This window comes from Vigna angularis, chromosome 10 (genome assembly GCF_016808095.1).
Source record: "Vigna angularis cultivar LongXiaoDou No.4 chromosome 10, ASM1680809v1, whole genome shotgun sequence".
NCBI classification, from domain to species: Eukaryota; Viridiplantae; Streptophyta; class Magnoliopsida; order Fabales; family Fabaceae; genus Vigna; species Vigna angularis.
This window is the reverse complement of record NC_068979.1, coordinates 20,567,760-20,586,075: the sequence shown is the minus strand read 5'-3', so window position 1 is coordinate 20,586,075 and position 18,316 is coordinate 20,567,760. Positions and strand designations below refer to the sequence as shown.

At 33.6% G+C, this 18,316-nt stretch overlaps 2 protein-coding genes across 2 annotated transcripts; one reads left to right on the top strand and one right to left on the bottom strand.

The window, feature by feature from the left end:
• Nucleotides 1-7,728: 7,728 nt before the first annotated feature.
• LOC108319847 (transcription factor bHLH131) lies at nucleotides 7,729-9,533 on the top strand. The gene is made up of 3 exons (XM_017551136.2): nucleotides 7,729-7,803; nucleotides 7,893-8,123; nucleotides 8,400-9,533. The coding sequence occupies exons 1-3, from the start codon at nucleotides 7,786-7,788 to the stop codon at nucleotides 8,802-8,804; spliced, it is 654 nt and encodes a 217-aa protein (XP_017406625.1). The 5' UTR covers nucleotides 7,729-7,785; the 3' UTR covers nucleotides 8,805-9,533.
• Nucleotides 9,487-17,438, bottom strand: LOC108319833 (ubiquitin carboxyl-terminal hydrolase 17). Its single transcript, XM_052869299.1, has 12 exons — nucleotides 16,580-17,438; nucleotides 15,475-15,614; nucleotides 14,682-15,397; nucleotides 14,477-14,565; nucleotides 14,256-14,341; nucleotides 14,003-14,165; nucleotides 13,809-13,923; nucleotides 13,538-13,695; nucleotides 11,413-11,497; nucleotides 11,088-11,300; nucleotides 10,358-10,419; nucleotides 9,487-10,242 (listed from the first exon to the last, which is right to left on the bottom strand). The coding sequence occupies exons 1-12, from the start codon at nucleotides 16,873-16,875 to the stop codon at nucleotides 9,585-9,587; spliced, it is 2,781 nt and encodes a 926-aa protein (XP_052725259.1). The 5' UTR covers nucleotides 16,876-17,438; the 3' UTR covers nucleotides 9,487-9,584.
• Between the last annotated feature and the right edge of the window lie 878 nt (nucleotides 17,439-18,316).

Sequence of the window (18,316 nt, the reverse complement as noted above, 5' to 3'; positions counted from 1 at the left end):
GCATGTTCTCAATTGAAGTACAACATTTGCAGTCAAAGATCAAACTTCATAAGAAGTTTCGGTGGAGGCAAACTTTAGTCTAGTATAAAAAAGACCTTTAACGCCACCCTTTAGACATCTGACCCTCGAATATCCAATGTAAAAAATGATTAGTGGCATTTTCGTAAATAAAACAACTATTTAGACGTCGGCTATGGAGGGGTCTGACGTCTAAATACTCATATACGCCGGCTCCCTCAAATAGGCGCCAAAACTAAACGAAAAAGTTAAAAAAAAATAATGTTTTATTCTATTTAGACGTCTGTTATGGGGGAACCGACTTCTAAAGCACTTTAGACGTATGTTATTTGGGGAATCGACGTCTAAATACACAATCCAGAAATTTAAAAAGTCACTTTTTGACTCCATTTAGAAGTCTGATCCTGCCACTCCGACTTCTAAAGCACTTTAGACATCTGTTATTAGGGGAACCGACGTCTAAATACACAACCCAAAAATATAAAAAGTCACTTTTTGACTCCATTTAGACCTCTGATCCCGCCACTCCGACTTCTAAAGCACTTTAGACGTATGTTATTGGGGGAACCGACGTCTAAATACACAACCCAAAAATATAAAAAGTCACTTTTTGACTCCATTTAGACCTCTGATCCCGCCACTCCGACTTCTAAAGCACTTTAGACGTCGGTTATTGGGGGAACCAACGTCTAAATGCGCAGCCCAAGAATTTAAAAAGTCACTTTTTGACTCCATTTAGACGTCTGATCCCGCCACTCCGACTTCTAAAGCACTTTATAGATGTCTGTTATTGGGGGAGCCAACGTCTAAATGCGTAGCCCAAGAATTTAAAAAGTCACTTTTTGACTCCATTTAGACGATTGATCCCGCCACTCCGACTTCTAAACCACTTTAGACGTTTGTTATTGGGGGAACCGATGTCTAAATGCACAGCCCAAGAATTTAAAAAGTCACTTTTTGACTCAATTTAGACGTCTAATCCCGCCACTCCGACTTCTAAATCACTTTAGACGTCTGTTATTGGGGGAACCGACGTCTAAATACATAACCCAGAAATTTAAAAATTCATTTTTTGACTCCATTTAGACGTTTGATCCCGCCACTCTGACTTCTAAAGCACTTTAGACATCTGTTATTGGGGGAACTGACGTCTAAATGTCGGCATTAAAGCACCGCGAATGCGAGACATCCGTTACGCGCACTCATTGTTCTTCATCTTCGTCGCGTTTTCTCTTTACGGGTTACGCTTTTCAGGTTCGTTTTCTCACTTTTGCACCGTTTTAAATTAATTTTACTCCGATTACATCACTCTTCGATGCATTATCTTTAATTTGAACCGATTAAAATGTGTTTTCGTTGGGTTTTGGTGCAGTTATTCTCGTGTCCTTGGGAGACATTCTTCGGCGGCGATTTCTTGTGTTTTGGACTTCTCCAATTCCCTCCACTACGGTTTTTAAAACCATCCAATAAAAAAAAATGTACAATACATTCTCTTTAACTAAAATATAAAGTTGTAAACTCAAATCACCATGAGTCAGGAGCAACCTCAGAGACGTCTGACCTGTATGGATCAGACGTCTATATAGACGTCTGACCTATATAGGTCTGACGTCTATATAGACGTCTGGCCTATATAGGTCCGACGTCTATAGAGACGTCTGACCTAAAGGGTCCGACGTCTCATTAACGTCACCCATATAGACGTCTAACAGAGATCAGACGTTAAAAGCCCAAAATAATAGACATCTAAAGTCCTTTATGCACTAGTGAGTTGAGTATTTTCGAATTTTTAGTTGTCTTTCTCATGTTTATATTTCTGATAAAAAGAGAATTAAGTTAGATTATAAGAGCCTGGAATGTGTATCTTAAATTATATTAATTTAAGAATTGGTTCATGTAATTTAAAGTATAACTTTGATGTAAAGATTCTAATGTGATGATTATTGGAATATAAGGTATAAATTTATAGGAATTATTTTAGAGTTATTAAAATTAATTCCTCTCTTCTCACTTCAATAAAGGACATTTTGGTATTTTATTAAAGTTGGTTAAAAAATGTTTTACTTCTGTTGACTCGTTAACTTTCTGAAAAGTAAAGAAAAAAAACTATGACTTTGACAGAGAAACACATCTTTGGCAATTTCTATATCATCAAGAAAGCATCAAAGAGGAGGAGTAAGAGAAGGGAGAAAATTGACAAGAAAGAACTAAGGGAGAAAAATGACAGGAAAGAACTAAGAGAATGGAGAACAATGACAGGAAAGAACTAAGAGAAGGGAGAACAATTGACAGGAAAGAACTATACAATGGATCCAGGTAAGTCCTTTTCTATTACGTGTGTGAGAATAGTGAGAAGCATGAAATTCAAGATCATGTTTTCATTTAATTGAAATCATAAAAATTACTTACAGTGTATTGTTAAGAGTTAGTGATAAGTTAAAGCATATAGGCTATATGATCCAATTTCTAAAAAAGTTTTCACAAATCGAGATTTTTTTGATGAAAATAGTTTTTGGGAATGGAATTAGAAATATGAGAAAGAAATTAAGTGTTAATTAGAATGAAATGATCATGAAAATGGAATTGACGAGCCCAATTTGGATGAAGTGATAGGAGAACCTGCATTTGATGTTGGTGAAAGAGAAGAGCGTTATTTGGATTCTTTGAGTGGAGATGTTACTTCAACCTCTAATAAGGGAAGAAATAGGAAACAACTTGATTGGAAGAAGGATTATGTGTTTGGAAAGAGCCTTTTTCGTAGAAAAGAATGAAGTTCATTTGGCGATGTCTACCATTGATGATCCAATCCATTATGAAGAAGCTATTAAAAGTGAGAATGGGAGGAAAGAAATGGATGTTGAAATGGAAGCAATAGATAGAAATAACACATGGGATCAAGTATATTGGGTGATTTGTATTATAACTGGAAATGGATGACATAGAATATAAAACGGAGTCGATATATGAAAACAAAGTAAAATACTTCGTAAAAGAGTTTAGATTTGAAAATGATTGACTTCCAAATAATGAAAACGTGTTGAAGTTTTCCACCATTTTTTCCCTCTCTTATAATGGCTTTGTTATTAAATATGAAGTTACAAGTAATCATGTCCTAGGAGTTTTCTTTGAATATAATTCTAGATTCATTCCTAACACCTAGAGTCTAAGATTTTTAAACTTCAATATGATTCCTTAGTGACTACTTGAATGGATCACATGCATTAAAGTCAAGACTCTATAGTTAGCTACAACCTTAGATCTAACAAGTATAGACCAAATTACAAATAGTACCAAATACAAGAGAGTTTCAAAGGGTTACATCTCACTTCAACAATTAAGAGATTTAGCTCTTCATAATGGATAGGAAGAATTTAATACAAGGAAGAAATTTCATCCCCTAACCCTCTAATAATGTTCTTTAAAGTACAAAGGAAGTGTGTATGAGAAAAACTCTCTAAAGTCTTTCTCTAAATATGTCTAGCTCTAAATACGTCTAGAAGTCCCTTTAAAACAGATGAGCAAATCTTTTTTTATAAACATTCCAAAGTGTGGCTTCAATGATGGTATCATGGTTACAGATGTGAAGTTTCGTACCAAGGTAGGTTTCTTCTGTAGCTCAAGTCTCATGCTTTTGTACTCAGATAAATTGTAGGAGTCTTTGTGGCTTTAGTCTCATGTTTAGTGCTTAATAAATTAATTATAATATTAGTAAAGTTGTATTTTTTATTTAATTTAAATTTTAATGTAAAAATATTAGTTAGAGTTATTATTATTGTAAAATGTCATAAATATTATTAATAATAAAAATTTTGTTATATGAATAATAATATTATTAATATTAATTTTATTAGTATAACTACTATTAAATTTAAAAAAAAACATATTTAAAGTTTTTTAATGCTTTAATTTTTATAGTGTACTAAATAATAGATAAATTAATAAAAATATAAAGTATAAAAAAAATAGGAGAAGAAAAAAATTCTTTTCGATAAATATTATTATAACTTATTACGCCAAATTTCATGAAAGCATGTTACAATATTTCCACGATATAAATGGGTATTAGTATTTAGAAGTTTAGGTTTTATACATTCAGACCAAACAACATTTACATCTTCAAGTTCGTTCTATTATTATTTAGATGATGAATTGGTAGTTTGGTTTAAATTATTCAAAACCTTCAATTGAATCAACAAAATACATATATGCCTATTGTTGCATCGTAATTTTACTTTGCATTAATGTGTTTTATTATCATAAATGTATAGAATTATGAACATACATTATCTACCAATTTCAAAAGCAAGTTCCTTATTATTATATGTTAAATAAGTGCTTTAAAAAATCGCCTAAGTTTCCACTTTTTTTATAAAATAGAATAGGTTATAAGTTTCATTCATTATAAAATTATCATTTTAGTTAATTCTTAAATATTTTTATAGTAAGATTCTTTAAAATATTATAAATTACAAATTAAATTATATGTATTTTATATTAATTATAAATTAATTTTTAGTTGGTTTTTGTTATTTTTAACTTAATTATAAAGGTGAGATTCAAATATCAATTTATAAAGATCTAACTTGATCTAACTTCATTTGAGGTTAACATAATCTAACTTTTACATGACTTAAATTTAATTTGACTATACATTTTTTAACTTAGATCCAATTTAATTTAAGTTCAATCTATTAGTTGGGCAACTTGACTTCAACATGTTTGAGGTTAACTCAACTCAATCATGTTTGACTTGAGCTTGATCTAATATGGCTCACTCTAACTTAAGTTAGATTCAACCCAACCTGATATGAGCTTACTAGAGATCAATCCATACTTTTGCACTTGACCCAACACAATCTCCTATTGACCTTACTCGTACCAATTCAATTTAACTTGACATAGGTTTAATCCAGTTTGATTTGGATGGCCAACCCAACTTGTTTGGGCCTAGTTTGACCTTGCTTGGCTTGGGTAGCTTTGCATGACTTGGGCAAACTTGACCCTTTTCAGACTATAGCCAAATTAGTTTAGGCTTAACTTGACTCAGTTTTACTTAAGAATAGGCCAACTTGATATGATCTTAGTCCAACTCAACTCACCTTGACTATGCTAATGAAAATCTAACATGGGCATAATCTAACTTAACCTAACATAAGAATAACTCAATATTACTCAACATGAGTTTAACTTGAGTTGAGTTCATCTCTCAGACGTACTTGAGATTACTCAATTTAGACTTGACCTAACTTGTCTCAACATACATGGACCATATCTAACTTAGCATGATTAACATTTGGCTCGAACTAAGCCCAAGTTGAAAGCCCAACTCGACCTAACTTGAGTCCAATTCAACTTGGTGTGACCTTAGTTAGACTCATCTTAACCCTACTTAACTTGGAATAACTTAATTTGTTTCGTATTAGCTTAATTGAACTCATCCCAAATCAATTTAACTTAAATTCGACTCGATTTGATATAATCTAAACCTATCTTAACTAACTTAATATGGTTCTATAACATAACTCGACATAATCTAGATTCATCTCAACTTACTAAATATAATTTAGATTCATCTTAACTTATTAGACATCGCCTTCACTTAACTTAATTTAACCTCAATCCAATGTAATCTACCACCTTAAACTTGGATTCAGATGAAGCAAACAATCTAGAAGTTAAGTATCGAATTGTGAAGACTTGTATCATATACTTTTTTATTATATAAGTTTTTTCCTCTCTAGATTTTTTGGCATTATGTAAACGAAGACTAAACTTTAGGGATTTAACCAAATTCACATCTCATACACTAATATTTCCAGTTATTTTTCATGCTCGTAATGAAATATACCCAAAAGTACATTACTCTATTATTTAAAAGAAAAGTCATTATCTCCTATCTAGTGTTAGGATTTTTTAACCATCAAGATTGTTTTGTATTTTCAGTGTGAGTAGAGATATTATTTCATGCAAATTAAAGGTACGACACTTAAATTAGGCATGATTCTAATGTAAATGTACAAGTTTTATATTAACAGAATAAATTTATAATATATAATTTTTTTATTAACAGAATAAATACTACATAAATCTTTTACAACTCATTGTAAACTGTATATTATAATTTGTAATAAAATGATATTATAAAATAATTCACACTATAATATCGATGAAAAAAATATATATGTAATTATTGACGAAAAAGTTCGTCGATAAATTCACAGGTAAATGAGACATTCATTACTATCCTTTTTATTGATGGATTTACTGATAAATTTTTTTATTAGTAAGTCAAATTATTGACGCATTTTTTGTCAATAATCATTTATCGACGAATTTATCGATGAACTTTTTCATTAATAAATGTAATATGCATTATCGACAAATTTACCAATAAAAAAATTCGCAGGTAAGTTTAATATGCATTATTGACGAATTTTCCATTGGTAAAATTCGTCAGTCATGATTCTATCGATGACAAAAAAAAATTAAAATTCAACGATAAAATTTGTCGATAAATTAAATTTACCTACGAAAACATATTTGTCAGATAAAAATCTATCGATAATTTCAAGATTTTTTTGTAATACATCATCAATGTTATGTATTAAAGGAATATGTAGATATCTTCTCTTTATTTTTATTTTTTTTAATTAAATATTCTTATTTGTGAATTTTCATAATTGATTCTTTAATAAAATAAGTAATTTTATTTAGTGGTTATTTCCTAATATTTTAAGATTCTGAAATTAAAAGAAAACACAATAAAATGAAATAACAAAAGAGAGAGAAAGCAAGAAAGACAGCAAAAGACTTACTGACCCAACGTTTCAGATTTTGAGTCTAACAAATGCTTCAGTGCAAGAATCATTGTCAAGTATAATATGCTGCAAATAAAGTAACCACACCACCCTCATAACTAGTTACAGATACACTCATATAGTGAGTTGGATAATTTCTTTAAAAATTAAGTTATTATATTAATATATAGATTGTTCACTTAATACTGGAGTTAATTTATTAGCAGAATAAATTTATCAAGTTTCATGGTCCTTCAAGTTGTAAAAGAAATTAAGTTTTTTTTTATCTATAACTCTATACAAAGATATGTAATTTTTTAACCATTTTTTATTTGGTAATTTTAACCTATAATAATTGATAGCATTGTATGAAAATATATACTTTTTAATTTCCTTCGTTGTAACCTTTAATGACATAATTTTATCTATTAATAAATGAAAACAATATTTTTTATTTAATACGTAATGGTGCAATTTCTCTTTCAAAATATAATTAGGTAACTTTTTCACTTAAAATAATTAACATACACATTTTTTCGTGAATTTTTAAATAATATTTTAAAATCACACTTTTAAAGCTACATTATTTGAATTTAAAAAATGAAAATAAATGTTCCCCTAATCTATAAAATCTTTGAATGCATCTCAAAAGCAATAAATTTACTCAAAAAGATACACGGATCTTACAGTGGGATATTAAGAATCTTAACATTAAATTTTATATCATACCTGTTTTAAATTCTGATGATGCTGTGATTATTTTCTAATTTGCTATTATTAGAAGGAAATTTTTGCATTATCTTATTAAATTGAAAAAATATGTTTTGAGCATGCCATTACACCATTAAAGAAGATCCATTCTCTTCTTATAAGAAAGTTGTGAGCAAAGGCAAAACTTGTAGCAATCTTTTTGTTTTCTTGGCTCTCTTTGCATACAACCTCCCATAGGAGGGCAAATCAGTTAAATTCCATGGTTTTCCTTCTACAGGTAACAAAGTTATTACATGTTCAAAATTGTCTGTAGGTAAATTAAAATCGGTTTTTCTTTCTTTTGGTTTACTGAAATAATTAGTACAGGGCATGCAACATCTTCGAAGTTACTATAACTCAGAAGCTCAAATGATAAGAGGTGGGTTTCCTCAGCCATTCATCTCTAGGACATACCAAACCAGTTTCTTGAAGCAAAGATCAAAGACAGAGATAAAAGTTGTAGCCGCAAAGAAACACAGTGAAGCTGAAAAGAGACGTAGAATGAGAATCAATGGTCAATATGAAACCCTCCGAACTATCCTTCCCAACTTGATCAAAGTAAGTATCAAACCTTGTGAAACTGAAAATTCCTACTTTTATTTCAGATATGTTTTTCATTCATAAATAATTTCCAAACAGTTAGTCTTATTCCCTTTAAAAGTCACGTGATAAAGACATATTACAATTTGAGGAGACAAAAAATAGCTTGTGGAAATATTTTAGAAGATTAAAAAGATGTTTGTGGGCCTATTTATAAGTTGCCAGATTACAATTCTGTCATTTTTAATTTATTTATACAAGCATGGTGAATTAGATTTTGTTATGAACCATCAGAAGGACAAGGCATCGGTGTTGGCAGAGACTATCAAGCAAGTGAAGGAGCTGAAGAAAAAAGTATCAAAAGTGGAACAAGAGAGTTGTGGTAGCTCATCAAAGGATGTTGTTAAGTTTCCTAGTGGGGCAGACAGGTTGAGGTTGGAAAAATGTAATAATGAGGAGGACCTAGTGAAGGCCACATTGAGTTGCGAGGATAGTATGGGATTGATGTCTGCAATATCAAGGGCAATGGGATCAGTGAAAACCAAAGTGGTGAAGGCTGAGATAGTGAGTGTGGGAGGGAGAAACAGAAGTGTGTTGTGGGTGCAAGGTCTTGGGAATGATCATATGGGGATGCTCAAGAGCTCTTTGAAGATTGCCATGCACAAGCCAGCCTTTAAGATGCGCCGTTCTACTCACTAAATCTCTGTTCTTCATTCTGACTTCTAATGATGGAGGAATGTTGACTCAGTTAGGACCTATAACAAGGACTAGTAACAATATTTATGGTTTTGAGGGTTGTAGAATAATAATGACATTAGGAGCTTTGTGAAACTCATGGCTTTCTCACGTTTAGGATTACTTGAAAGAAAAATTTAGTTTTTACAATTTAGTATGTGTACGAATGTTATGTCCCACTCTTCATATAAAGTATATGATATGTGACGGGTTAATATGTAATGTGTTTGATAAGGGATATGGAAGCCTCAAGTTTTCACTATTGCGGATGGACGTGACTTGTTGAATGCGACGTATTTCCTAACGCACTGGCAACCACTTTAAGACTCAAGTACATAATGATGTGAATAATTAACATGAAATTGCTTTTGTATTTTGTCCATGAACCTGAGTAGTTGAATACGGAAAGAAATCCTGAGAAATGCATAATTAGAGATCACAAAAGTAACGTTCCAACGAAGATAGGTTCGTAGTAACTTTGAACCACATGACAACGCAGGACAATTACTAAGTAATTATTAACTGCACAAACTTGATTATAATCGGTGAATTATCACTCGATTTATTTTCCTTTATTAGTTTCCTCATTTTATAGTTGTTCTATATACTGATGAATAAATAAAATCATCCGAGTACAGAATGAACATTGAACAGGAATCCTCATTCTATTTGGATTAGCGAAATATTGATTTTCTTCACTACACCAAAAATATCCAAGATGATTGCTTAAATCTCAACTCAAACTCAATAAAACGTTTGAGCTGATGCATCTCCACTTGTTCTTCTCACATGTACACCATAATTTTTGTCATAATGGTTAGCAGTGATATATCTTTTAAGGTCAATTCCCCTACTGCCACTGTGATTTTTGTTTTTGTTAGCATATAAAACTGCTTTATCTTCTGTGTCCTGCCGGAGCCTTCTACTTGCACCACTATCCACTAAGAAATCTGTATCCAAATTATCATATGAGGAAGATGACACCATGTTAGATGAAAGCCCATAATGGCTATACCAATTGGGTCCCACCTCACCAAATATGTAATCCGAGAAGTCAGCGGAACTGGCCGAGTCCTTGATACTCGCAGTACTACAAGAACTTGCATCTGAAGAGCTGAAAAGTGAGCTTTCACTAGAAGAATCCACCATTGTATTTCTTCCCCCATACTGGAATCTCCATTCCTCTGGATATGCAAAATCATTGCTTAAGGAATCATCAACATCATTCCAGTTAGGGTGCTTGCCATGCTTCTGCTGCAGATAGGAAGAATTGCCGCTTGTATCCATGGAATTTGATCTCGTTTTAGAAGTAGCAGGAATGGCTTCCAGGTTCCTCCTCTTGAATTTTCCAGCAGAAGATATTGCAGTGCTACTTACTAAACCCAGTGGCTTAGGAGAGTGCCTGAAGGTTTTTAAAATAGCATAAGACAATGCTATTATTAATGCTGAAATATTCTACAGAAATAATAAACATATCTGGGCAAGAAATTATACATAAACATCCACAGGCCTACTACCTTGCATAAAGAAGCATGTATGCCCTTTCTGATAAGACTCTTGACAATTCGACGGGTTCTACCTAAATAGAAGCACAGATTGCATCCTCAGTTTACATACAGAAGAAATTCACCTAATAAATATATTGTGCAGATTGATATTGCCATCACTTTTACAATCGTAAAATATTGATAACACAAGTTTAAGAAATCAAATTCAAATTGTATTTTCATAGATATTTTTCAAGAAAGGTTTAGGTATTTCCTTAAAATTTGAGAAACAAAAGGCAGTAATAACTTCAAAGAAGAATTTATACTATTCTTTGATGAATCTGACACTCAACAATACAAAAAAGAGTTTTTAATAAATAACTTATTAGCCATTGACAAAACCCTAATAACTTTGTACTATGACATGCTTCAAATTTAAAACTTAATATTATTAATTATAAGAACTGGAAGCTGCTTCCCACAGCAATTTTTTTCTCAAATACAGACTAGTCCTCATGTTGAAAACACTTCAGAAAAAAAAAATTCAAAAACATCCTAATTTTAGTCTCTTTTTTTAAAATTTGATTCTTCATATATTGATGATGAGACATGAGTACCTTTCTATGAAAAAGTAAGCACGTATGAAAATCAAAGCCAAAAAATCAAATGATAGCATCATTTGCATAAGTGTTTTGGAAGGTGGGGAGAGGGGTTGAAGGCATCAGACACAGAAAAGGTAAATCAGAATAAAAATAGTCACCCTGCTGTCATCAGTCCTGAACCATTCCCCCTGAATGTTCTTCACATAACAGACATAATGGCCTGAAAATGCTGCATTCATGATATCCAAATGGACAACCACTGCATACAGGCTGTATAATGGAGACTTATCCTTTGTTCCGCTCATATAGGGAGCCATATTCAGGACTTCAGGGAACTGAACCGACTTGTTCAACTTCTCGAAGTTACCAGACTGCCAAAGTAGAATCAGAATATGCATTAGATACAAAATATAGAAGTAAAATAGTATATAGAGCAAAGTAACTAGATGACAAGTAAAACTTCCAAATCAGTACTGGAGGTACCTGAAATCGTTTTAGTACAATTGTAAGAATATTTGGTGCCTCCAATACGGTCAACTTCTTTCGTGCTTTCTCATATGTTTTACACCTGTACAGCAAGAAATAAACAAATTCAGTGATTTAATATTGAGAATGCGTCCCACACAGGAAAGGAAAAGTAACCCTCAAAATACCTCCCTCACAAGGTTCACTGAACCTGTTATTTACATCAACAGTCAACAACCCCCTCAACCCCCTCCCTCTGTCAAACAAAGGCTATTTATCCAACCTTTTCCCGCCCCCTCTCATAACTGTTAAGACAGTTATGTTATTACACTCTTTCCCGCCTTTTGTAAACTAACCAGGACCTATCAAATTGTCAGCAAGCAGGACCGCACGGGATCCACGATTCTTCATTGTGAACTCATGGGATCTCTTTGACCCAGTTTCAAAAATCCCTAATATCTTTTTTCTTTGTTTGTGATCCACTCTTGGACTCTCCTAGTCTCACTGCATCAGCAACAAACAACTTTCAAACATCTTTCTCATGCTGCCAACTGCAACGGACCATCTTCACTCAGTGCTGCCACCACCATGCTGCCCACCCTTTGGCTGTACAAAGTGCAAACGGCTGATTCTGTACTCAGTTTCTTCTCTCGCTTAGTCTCTACCTTCTATTATCCACTGTGCCTTTTCTCACTCTCAGTCTATGCTCCCTTCTTTGTTGTCTTAATAATTTTGGACTAATATAAAATTATATTTGGATATAATAACTTGTTATGATTGTGATTTTTCAATTTAAGTTTGTTTAATGCTGTCATTGAGTGTGTTTTTTTTTTCTTTATATTTGTTTTTTTATGCAAATGCATATATAACTATACTTTTTTTCATTTTGGGTAGGAATGGAGGATATTATGAACTGAGTAACTGATGTTCACCCTACCCAATCTAACTAGAATCTTGAGTTTAAACCATGACTATAATTGCATATATAGTTCAATGAAAGCAAATTAGCTGAACAAAAAATCTAGATATGTTCCTAAATTGAAGCAAGTAAATCATCAAACAAACTACATCATAGTTAAGTCTAACCACAAGGTCCCACAATTCTTCTACCACACACTCCACAAAGTATGGTGTGGAAGCTTCTCAGTTTTCTTGCAAAAGTAGCATTCCTTTAGAGAGGATTGTAAAATTCATCTAAAGATGAGTCATTTAAATCAGTTTGACAGACAAAAACCCAGAACGCCATTAGTAGATTCAGGATTTTAAATAGAAACTACAGAGGGTAGCTGAGTGGACCCTGGCTGCTACAGGGATTGTAGTAGAAGACAGTTCAGTATAGAAACTTTCACATGTGAAATAGCAGCCTGAAAATCAATCAAAAGACTTCTATTTCTCATTTTATATCTCAACTAAACCAGCACTTACGTGTACAACTCTCCCCACCCAGCACTTTGGAGAATAGTGTCCCTTCTCTGGCAATTGGTTTATCATTTTATGTCAGTGTTTTCTTTTCACCAGGAACTGGTTTCTCTGCCTCTTTTTTCTCAGTGCATTATTATTATTATTATCCACCTCACTTTTTGAGAATTTATATAGACTATATAAAAAAAATTTCAGAATGGCGGCTATAATGTATTTAGTATTCAATTCTGAAAAACACTTAAACATTTCTAAGCCTTCTGATAAATTTTTAATTGTTTCAGTAAGTTTAATGTTCTCTCAATAAAATCCTAAATTTAACCTTCCAACAGGTTTAGAACCTTTCTTTCTATGACTTTTGAAGCTGCATAAAGCTTTGTTTATCACTTTGTACAACAATGGATGAATTACCAAATTAAAACTACAGTAATTTCTCATTCAGTTTGGGAATTTAACACGTTAGTTAAAAGCTCAGAATCTGAATTTTGAAGATTTTATCATGAATTTTAACCTCAAAAGATAAATTAAGTAATAGTAGTCAAATTTAAATCTATGATGTACCATCAGAGAATATAAACAAAATTAAATTGCCACACAACTTAACAATAATACAAGCAATTATATTTGCTAAGGAAAAAGGAAAGAAAAGAAAAGCAAGCACAGGAACATTATAATAGGCCAGAATGGAATTGGAATAAATGTGAAAATGGCAATAATAACAAACCTGCTGCAATTATACTTGTTATCTTTATCCAAGATTTCAGGTGCAGTAAATTGTCCCAGGGCCTCTTCTAAAGTTCCAATATCACCATCAATTTCAACAGTAAGATCCATCATTCTCTCATACCTCTCAGATTTTCCCAGGCATCGTAAGCACTTTATCTGCAATTAACATCAAATATATTTTAATTTTTAGGAAAACTATCTTCTTCAAACTCTGTAAAAGTTGAAACATGTCAACCTAATAAAAAATAGATCTTTTTAGTTGTAACAACCTTTGATCGAAGATAACCTCCAAAAGTGTAACCAACTAGAGTTGTTTCTTCTGCCAATGGACTAGAAACACTGGCTTCCTTGAGGCAAACAGATTGCATTGTATCAACTGCACACCTGCCCAGTTGAGCAATTAATCGTGTAGACAACTTGAGGTATAAATTGTTCACAGCTTAAGCAAAATTATTTTCCTCACCTTAAAAACTCATGTGCGTCTTCTTCCCTCCCATGCCCAAGATGGCTTCCAATCTTGTGTATCTTAGACAATATCCCAATTGGGGAAAGTGGAGAAATCCCTTCTTTTGCCTTCTGAATTAGATGTTCAAACTCACATGTAAAGCACCATCCCTTCTTTTGACCTAGTGAAAGCATTATAAATATTAAATTAATTACAAGATCCTGATAATTGGACAAGTTAAATCGTGACAATATTATTAAGAGGAACTTGCATCGTTTTGAATGGAACCCTTGAAAAAGATATGAAGTCAAAGGCCGAGTATATGCCAAGCACTGGAGAACAGCATTTGCGTAACAACTGCAGGATGAAGCATTTCAATTAGCAAGGTAATAAATGTTGAATAGAAAAAAGCTACACAAACAAACACTGGCTGTGCCTCCCTTGAACTAATGAAACACAACAGAGAAACAAGAACTGAAGACCAAAAACTACCTGTTCCCACAGTTTGTAAGGCCAAAGGGGAGTAGCTTCATCTTGTCATAACAGTAAAGTTCTACAAAGAGTTCATAAGGAAAGCCCATCTGCCAAAAATATACAATTTCAAAATCAACGAAGACAAAGTTATTATTTAAAATAATAATAATAATAATAATAATAGTTATTTCTAAGCTATGCAAATAAGTCAAAATATTTCAACCTCATTTTCAGAAGATCTTGAATCTTTTGAGCTTCTAAACTGCTGGACAACTTTCTGCATTGATGTTTTCAAGCCACTGCGTACGTTTTGTGGCAGATTTGGAATAGCACTAACTTTTGTTGATAAAGTATGACAATCGTCAGTTTTCACACACTTGGACTGTGAAAGAAAATCTCCCTTGGTAGTTGAAGATGGTCGATCACGAGAACTAGATGACAATCTTCGTGCTTCTCTGTATTTTGACAAATGTGATTCTTCTTCTACATCATCTATTACAGCATATTTAGTAGAGCCACTCAAGTAAGGCACAGTTTTGTATTTAGAGGTATCTGTTCCTGATTTTTCAAGAATTGCAACTTTTCTTCTGCGTTCATGGCTACCAAAATTTGCTGCCTCATCATGAGATGTGTCAGATTTAGTTTTGGGAACTTTTGATTTCAATCGAGTCTCATCATTAGTGTTAATAGGATTTGTCTTGGTTCTTTTAATTGCATTAGAATCCTTAACTTCAATATTCACAGAACATTTCATGTTCACTGTTGAATCTTTGTTATGAGCGGAACCAGCACTAGTATCAGCAGTAGTATCATTGCAGACAGGGTTTGGAAATCTGTTGTAATAGTTATCATCGAATGATTTTCTTGCACCAACAGAAGGATCAAGACTGGAATACGAGTCATTGGAAGATGAGATATCAGCATGTATTCCTTTAATTTCTGCAGCAAATCTAGCCAAATTATAAACCATATATGCATGAGATAATTTAACGAGATTTGTAATAAAAAACCAGTACCATGATGACCAGACTCAGTTCTGGACGCGGATGCCCTGTAAGAAATATTTTCGTCATTGATTTCCATGGTGGTAGTGGGAGGAGGACAACATTCATCCTTGTGACCTTGCCTCCAGTGACTAATTTGACACTTACCCGAACTACAAGAAAGTATGTTAATGAGAATGAATAAAAACCACTGTAATATATTAAGAGAATGAAATGATGACTTGAGAGACATGTCACTGAACCAAGACGACACACAAGCAAAATAAAACACAGTTTTAGGAAAGCAACTACGACAAATCATTAGTAAAACTTCTCACTATAAAGATGACAATTCAAGCTCTTTCAATTTCAAATACAAAAGAGAAAAAAATTAAAAAAAAAAAAAAAGCAAAGCAACCCCCCTCGATACATTCATTATTATTTTTCTTTTGGTCATAAAGCAAAAGGGAAAGAAAGAACAATAGCTCCTAACATCAGAGGCAATGCAAACACCTTATGGCATATTTGGTCCAACAAAGGGGATGTGGTTTGTCATTATATAAGTGAAAACCAAATAATTCCAGTGCATGTTTGGATCTTATTTGACGACTCTCGTTGTACCTTAAATTCACGTCAAATTGCTCACAATAACGTATTCTACTTGATGCTGCATGTCTATGGCCGGGTAACAAGATACCAAACACGCGGATGGCTTCCACATCATCAAGTAGAATCGGCATGGTTTCTCTCTTCTAAACGAGTATTCAATCATGAAATTACTTGAACAGAAGTGAGAAAACAAGCCAAATTAGACATAAGACAACATGCAAAGCAACCAATAACATTGAACTCAAGTCCCAATCCTACAATAAAGCTTTTTCCAAACTAATGAACAAACATAATCTCAATGCCCCTTGAAACCAAAGCACAAAATGAAAAAATTCATCAACCCCCAACCCCAACCCTAATAATCCCTTTCAAACAAAGAGCAACACAAGAAGAGCTTTCTTATCAACGGCAACCAAGTAATCCCTCTCCACGATCCCTATCCATTTCTTCAACCTCTAAGCTTAATCACTCAATTGTAATAACACAGCACAGCGGTTCCAAAATATAATCACGAAGAAGAAAAACGAACCAATATCTCACGGCCTTGCAGCGAGCACACCGCATGGTGGTAGGCGCATAACACACCGCGCATTGGTACCACCGAGAAGCATTCACCGGAACCGGCGAAGAGTACTCCACAGGCGACGGCGCGACCGCGGCAGAAACCTCCATGTCCTCCACGCCAGCATCCTCCGGCGACCTCATCATCATGACCTCCTCCCTCTTGGCCTCCGCATTCCTCCAGACGTGCCGAATCACCGCAAAGCCCAACGCCAACACGACATACACCAAACCCTGAAACCCTAAAATCCCGGGTACCAGCATCGCACTCTCCCACTCAGTGACCTTATCCCGCACCCAGGACCAGCCCCGAAGCCAGGATCCAGAGCGTTGTAATCTTGCTACACATAGACAGCCTCCGCCGAGAACGGCGAGGGCGATGGCGCTGGAGGGCGGGAGTAGGAGATTCCCGGCAGGGGCAGAATGGGAAAATCAAAATCCAGAGATAGGTAGCAATGCAACGAGCATAAGCGTGAGCATCGGAATGAAACGAGTTGATTCGGCGGTGAGTTTTGGGCTCTGAAATCGAGTTATGGTTTTGGATTCAGCTCAGTCTGTCCAATTGCGAATATGCGACACAGCGATCTGTTTGTCGTTTCTCTTGTCCTCCGGGACTTGCCGTTTCGACATCCTTCTCTCCTTGCATCATTCTACAGTAACGTCTCAACTCTCTCTTCCTTTTACTATTTCTTTTTCTCTTTCTCTCTTTTTAAATGCCCAAACGTAACGTTGATGATAAATATAAATGCTAGTGGTAACGTTGCAGGGTTTCTGTTCCACTGTTTCTCAACATTCATTAATGGCCCTCGGATTATAATGCTAGAATCTTTTGTACTTCCAAAGTAACTCGCACACATCATAACACCAAAAAAACACCAATGTGCTCTTTGCATCTGCTAATAATAATAGGACTATTATTATTTTTCTTTTTATTTTCTTTATTATTATTATTACCACTTTACTACTATTCAAATGCTATTATTGTTATTTATTAACGCCAGTTCAGTGCCACAAGAAGTGGGTCACTCACTGCCTCTGTTTTGCGGTCTGTATTCCCAATACGGTAAAAATGATCTAGATATTTTTTTACTTAATTTAGTTTAGAATCTCTGACTGTAACTTTCCAATTTAATATACATAGCATCAAATTTTTGGCTGTTTTTTTAACCAATTATAAATGCTAAAATGATAATTTAACTTTCTGAAATACCAGCTATGTTTATATATACATAGTGGTGACCACCAAATGTTCAAGCTTTAAGTGTCTTCTTCCATGCTCAATGTTTGATCTCTGCCATTCATGATTTTAGAAATTGATATGTTTATTGAGAAGAACAAGGCCAGTCTTCGCTTTTTCCTTCTGCTAAACATGTAGGTCCGTGTTCTTCTTCTTTGGTAGCAAGAGAGTAAACGACACCTTACTTTCTAAACAAATGTAAATGCAAGAAAAAGTTACATTTTTAGAGTTTTGAAAACATGTGAAACACTTGACGAATAATATATATATATATATATATATATATATATATATATGTTTTGTCTGGATTAAATTGTTACAGTAGCTATCTTATAATAATGGTTCTTGAAAGTCTGTAATGTGTTTTTTAACTGCAGAATGATATTTTGGACTATTGAGGGAGAATTAAGAAGGGAACATTCTTCCCTTTTTTATTGCTGAACAACATTCTCCACTTCAACTGTCACG